The sequence below is a fragment of the Primulina huaijiensis genome, chromosome 15 (assembly GCF_012295235.1).
Source record: "Primulina huaijiensis isolate GDHJ02 chromosome 15, ASM1229523v2, whole genome shotgun sequence".
NCBI classification, from domain to species: Eukaryota; Viridiplantae; Streptophyta; class Magnoliopsida; order Lamiales; family Gesneriaceae; genus Primulina; species Primulina huaijiensis.
The window spans coordinates 16783248-16789247 of NC_133320.1; the positions used below are offsets into that span (position 1 = coordinate 16783248).

Below are 6000 nucleotides of genomic sequence, written 5' to 3' on the forward strand. Positions count from 1 at the left end.
ACTAAAATAAATACTATTCTTCGTTTGGACTTTCTAAAAAATAAAATTATTGTGATTTAAAATTAATTAATTTTTTGTCAGAAATTTTCACTAGAGTTTTATAATTAACCATGATTAGATGAATTAATCGTATATGGTAAGTATTTTAAATTGTATAAAGCATTAACCTATGTATCATTTTAACTAATTTGGTGTCTTGTAGACGAGTTCAAAATCATTTGAATTGAAGTTAAAATATATTTTATAAATCTATTTTATTATTATTATTTTATTTTATGGTGAAAATAATAATGCACGGAGTGTATTAACCACGTTTTGTATCTAATAAATTTCACGTAGTATTCATCAATCCATATCTAAATTAAATAAATTGATGCAAAAAGTTCAAACGACAATTCCTTTAAATTTTCGAATTTTAATGTCTTTAATTTTTTTATGTCGATGAAACTCACAACCGCTACTTTTTTATGTGCACTGCATGTATATATGAACTTCGGACTAATGTAGTAGCGTGCATACATTTACGTTCGTCAAAATTCTTATATCCGCTACATGAAACTCAATTTTGTAAATGGCATCATTCTATATCTGCTTGTGGAACCGATTATAGTTAATTTAAAATTCATTAGATGTTCGGCTAATCTTGTTGCTCATTCAATAGCACAATCAGATTATTTTTTTTACCTATCAAACCTTTTATTAAAAAATTTATTGTATTACATTTTATTTTATCATCAAAGTGATAATATTATAGAGAAGGGGCATTCTAAAAAAGTAAATTTTTTGGATTTTAGAGACAAAAAATAATCAGTATGCATATGACTACCATAGTTACTGTTGCCCCGCCGCCTGTTACTATGGTTACAGCCGAGATTTATCAATCGACCGAAAAATGAAAGGATAGTCACAATTAACGAACGGATTATACCCAAAAGAAAATGTATATGTATATGATGAAAGGAAAAGTATATGATGATTGAAAAAATTTAAGTTATGCATGTTCATGAAAAAACTATTTTTATCAAAAGTATTTTCACTGTTGCATGTAAATGTATACGTATTACTTGTTACTGTAGTTAAAGTTTGCTGAGTCAATAGATTCACTAGGTGTGAATGATGCAGGTGAGAATTTTACTGTTGAGACACGAGAGTTGGATGATTGAACTGGATGGGCGGATGGTGCACTAAAACGAGGACCTTTGCTTGTTTTTCCGCATAGTTATGATTTTCCAGTACTTTAAAGATTTTCATGACTTTTGGAAGTAAGAATGATTTTTGAGAAGATGGATGACGTTTATGCTATTTTTGAAAAATGCTAGCTTTATGTTTGATTTGACGTTTACGATTTTACGAATTTTACTGTAGTNCCTGGCCGAGAGTTGTTTAAAAAAAATTTTCTAGTACATTTTAAAGAAAAATGAGTTAGAGACGTTTCAACATAAGTTACTTAAAGAAACATTTTCTTAGCGTTAAAAGCTTTTCCACCTCGACCTTCTACCAACATTCTCATACGTAATGTTGTCCAGCATGACAAGGTGAAAACATCGTATGATGTCATTTGGCTTATGTACACTGGCATGGTTGTAAAAGTCATGCAATGCAGTGCATCAGCGATCGCTAAATATGATGCAAGACTTGGTGAATCCATTGTTGTTACTTTTCCTTTTGTTGACACCTTTCTTAATTAACAGCGCAGGAGTGTCGATTGGCAGTGAAATGTCTGGTGGAGTTTCCAAAACAAATGTGGAGAATCTCCTTGTTTGGAACTCGAGAAGGGGTATTAGAATCAAGACAAGTGCAGGACGGGGTGGATATGTTCGACAGATAACATACAAAAACATCACTTTTGAAAACGTCAGAGTGGGCATTGCTCTAAAGACTGATTACAACGAGCATCCGGACGAAGGATATAATGCAGACGCCCTTCCCATCATCGAGGACATAAATTTTTATGGAATACAAGGACATGGGGTTCGGATTCCAGTCAGGATGTATGGCAGTGAGCAAATAACAGTTCGGAATGTGACCTTCCACTACATGTCTGTGGGCATAACGTACAAGAAAAAGCACATTTTCCAGTGTTCTTTCGTGCAAGGACGTGTAATAGGGAAGATCATTCCGACCCCATGCATGAATCTTGATGTGTATGATGAGGGACGTCTCGTTAGGAAGGCGACGTTTGAAAAATCAGACACTGATTATGATTCATAGAGGTCGAATCGTCACAATTCAAAGAAACTTCTGTTGTGATGAGCAGGCTTCCTGTGAAAAATCACCCTCTTCCACAACCTGGATCTTGAATTTCAGGCACATTCACTTCGATTCAATTGACCTAATGAAGGGAATGCTTACTGCTTGTCAACTGGGCGTGAAAATGGTTGATGCTCGTGTTCGAATGGGTGCTGATTCATCCTTGTGACCTGGAGCTCAAACCAGGAAAGACCTTGTGCTCGAATGACACGAGCTTCTAATCTTTTTCGGTGCGACTTCACGAGACAATCATTCAATGTACAAAAAGTGATGGAAATTTGAAATGGTGAAGTTGTAAAATAGATATGACAAAATGGGGAGAATTTTGTGTTGGACTATACGGAGCAGTCTTTGCTTACATTTCTCTTTATGGCATCTCTATGTAAATACGTGGAATTTTAATCAAAATATAGAATTACCAAACAGAGCATACATACTTCATATGTAATCGTCATGACCAGATGAAAACGACTTCTTCTACTACCAGACATGGATTTGCCACTACTATTTTTCTTTTTCAAGATTTCTAAAACATCGATACATACAAAAAGAATAACAATCAAAAGGAGAGGGGAAAAAAGTATTACACCCCATCATCTGGTTCGTCCTGATCGATGGCATTGTTTTCCTGCAACATGTCCATTAGCAATGTGATCTGATTCTGCAACATGGCGTTCTGTCTTTCGACTTCAGCACGCTTGCTCCGTTCATCCAGCAGCTGAAGTTGAAGGTGCTCCAAGCATCGAGAATCCTCTTCTAATTGTTCGTTGAGTCCATCGATCTCTCTATCCTGCATCGCAATAATTAAATAAATATACAATCTGTTCACGCCACTGATGTGATTCGAACCCAATACATGTAATGATATACCAACAGTTTTACCATTCTATATTTGGTCTCAGTCTTTGATCTAATTCCTGTGAATCATACAACATCAGATCATATTGTACACAATCAAATGCGTAACGGATCCTATGCATTTTTTTTACACCCAATGTGCTAGATACATCGATCGGGAGTATTTCTCCCAATTTCGAATAAAATATACCAAAACATGTGGCTTTTGATTTATTGGCTGTTTTTGTCCAAATCTCCCGGGTTCTAAAACCTAAGCAGAGTAAATACTAATACTAAGTCGAGTCGAGCCAGACCTATTACGGGAGAAGTGGTGAGTACATACTAATACTAAGTCAAGTCGGGTCAGATCTATAAGGGATAAAGCTCTTCCAAACATGTCTTCACCAATATCCTTAAAACTCGAATCTGAAACTTCGCCAATTTACTTCTGCTGAAACTGACAATTATCGTAATTACAATGTCTTTTACTACTATCTTTGGACTTTAGAACTGGTATTTTGTCCTTTCATTGTTTTAACTAAAAGACACATGCTTCGCAAACATTCAGATGTTGCTCAAACAAAGAGAAAAATTCTCACCTTACGGTTCATTTCCTGCACCGCAATCCTCCGCATACTTTCGACAACATCTACGTTGACAAGCTTCCGTTTTTTCCCGATCAGCCAACCCTTTGGATAACTAGCAGATTCGAAATCCGGGGGTGGGAGTAATGATTCTGCCGAAGGACGCTTGCCATTGGTGTTCAACATCGGATCCAAAGGTTCGAACAAGGCCTTCCGTTTCTCAGAAAGGGTAGTTAAATCAATCGGCTCCTCGCGCTCCTTGTCCAATGGAGACGATTCTTGTGGTTTGTCGATGGATTTATCCGTGTTCAAAGCATCCGCCTTGTCGTCTGAGCTCTTTCCGCCCATTGCTGGAGAAGTTAAATTCAACAACTAAGTATGAAGCTTTCAGATTGAATCAAGAACAAAAAGAGACTTAAATTTTTGGGTAAAATATTTTTATCATACATCCATGGTAATAGTAGATCCAACTACTCTTCTAAGGTGGGATAATGTGAAATTTTAGCAATAGCATTTGTGTATGTGTCTATATATATATATATATAATAAATCCAATTTTTAAAATATTTTAGGAGGGAACTAAGTCACTAACAGCTTAAATTAAAGATAAAGCATGCATGCAACTTCCCAAAAGTAGTTCAAAGTCGTTTTTGTTTTTCAAAATGGACATTCAAAAATATTGGATATTTTCGAATCCATTTCTCTTCTTGTGTTTTTTACTGAATTTTTAAATATATGTTTTTGAATATTATATATTTTATTTTATAAATTAATTATTTGATATAAATATTATGTCATGCATTATTATATAAGATCTTGTTAGATGGTTTAGTATTTTTAATTAGTATTTTAGGATATTTCATATTTGATTAAAATATAATGTGTTAGTGAAAACAAAATTAGTTTGTCTGATTTTGAGTTTGTCATAGATTGAAATGGGTAATTTTAGGCTTTTTAACTATTTTTGTCCAATTGTTGACGTGATATCACACAACAATAATATCAAAATCAAACTTCGCTAACTTAATATACCAAAACTCAAAATTGAAAAAATAAATATATTAAAAAATGATTTTCCCAAATAATAAAAAATTTACAGTGAGCCATGAAAATTAAAAAAAAAAAGATTATGCTGACTGGTATGAGAAATGAAAAAACATATATTTTTTTTGAAGAACAAAGTAAAAACAATAGCATAGCTCATAGCCAAAGCTTACATTGGACGCAAAGTCACACATCAAGCAATGCCTTAGACGACACTTGCAAGTTTTAGGTGATTTCCTCTCAACTATCCTAATCAAAAAATTGGTCTATACTATATTATATTAATATTAAATAAACAAATATCCCATTAAATATATAAAATAAATAAATAAATATAAATATTCTCGAGATATTTTAGATGAAGTATATATTCCAAGTATATTCTTCTCATAAATGAAGAGCACAAGTATTGAAGTTCTCCAAACTTCAAAACAATGGTCTTAAGGAAAAAAAAATTCAAAATGTAAATTTTTTTTAAAAAAATATTAATTTGTTTTTTCACTTATTTCCAGACCATTAATTATTATTTGGATAGAAATTGACCCAAATTTTTTTAAAAAAAATAAAGTAAAAAATTGATTAATAATAATAAATAAAGCAAGCTGGCCAACAAATTGACGTGTCAGAAAAGCCAAACCAGAATTCAAACCCAATCATCTATCCACCCACCGTTTGATTGTATTCCATTTGAAGATTTAAACTAATTGAATCAATTAAAATCTAATCCATCATCAACCCAAAATATACAAACTGATTTAGAAAGATCTGATTCATGAGGTCTGTATGTAGATGGAACATACCAAGAAACAAAAACATGGGTAAACATCGAAATCATATGGGAGGATACAGACAGAGTATTTACCCGATCTTTTCCTGGATTTCCAGTAAACGGGAGTGGAAGAAACAGGAGAGAACCCACTCAAGCTGGTCATATTCTTCTGCCCGTTTTCCATTAAAATCTCAGCATCAAAAATCAAACTCTTGATAGATATATATATGTATTAAAGAAGAAGAAGAAGAGAGAAATGTATAATAATAATAATAACGTGGGCGAAATGATCGAAGAGGGTTTTTGTTTCGAAGGGCAAAGACTTGTCGTTTTGGTGGTTGTTCCTTGGTTTGTGTTCCTCGTCTCTTCGTGTAGGTCCCATGAATATATTGGGACGTTTTTTTCCATGTTTTTCCTTTTCTTTTCTTTCTATTTTATTTATTTACTTATTTATTATTTTTTATTATTCGTTAACCCGTTATGAATATGTGGAATAATTTTTAGGCGAAGGTGATT

At 33.2% G+C, this 6000-nt stretch overlaps 1 protein-coding gene across 1 annotated transcript; it reads right to left on the minus strand.

Moving 5' to 3' along the window:
• Positions 1-2523: 2523 nt before the first annotated feature.
• Positions 2524-5785, minus strand: LOC140960067 (protein HEADING DATE REPRESSOR 1-like). Its single transcript, XM_073418183.1, has 3 exons — positions 5578-5785; positions 3687-4021; positions 2524-3040 (listed from the first exon to the last, which is right to left on the minus strand). The coding sequence occupies exons 1-3, from the start codon at positions 5666-5668 to the stop codon at positions 2834-2836; spliced, it is 633 nt and encodes a 210-aa protein (XP_073274284.1). The 5' UTR covers positions 5669-5785; the 3' UTR covers positions 2524-2833.
• Between the last annotated feature and the right edge of the window lie 215 nt (positions 5786-6000).

Bases quoted from the DNA above. Each gene is read 5' to 3' on its own strand.
- LOC140960067 (XM_073418183.1), bottom strand. From the start codon at position 5,668: ATGGAAAACGGGCAGAAGAATATGACCAGCTTGAGTGGGTTCTCTCCT. The intron at 4,022-5,577 runs GTAAATACTCTG...TAACTTCTCCAG, and splicing joins GAAATCCAGGAAAAGATCGG to CAATGGGCGGAAAGAGCTCA. The intron at 3,041-3,686 runs GTGAGAATTTTT...ATTGCGATGCAG, and splicing joins TGCAGGAAATGAACCGTAAG to GATAGAGAGATCGATGGACT.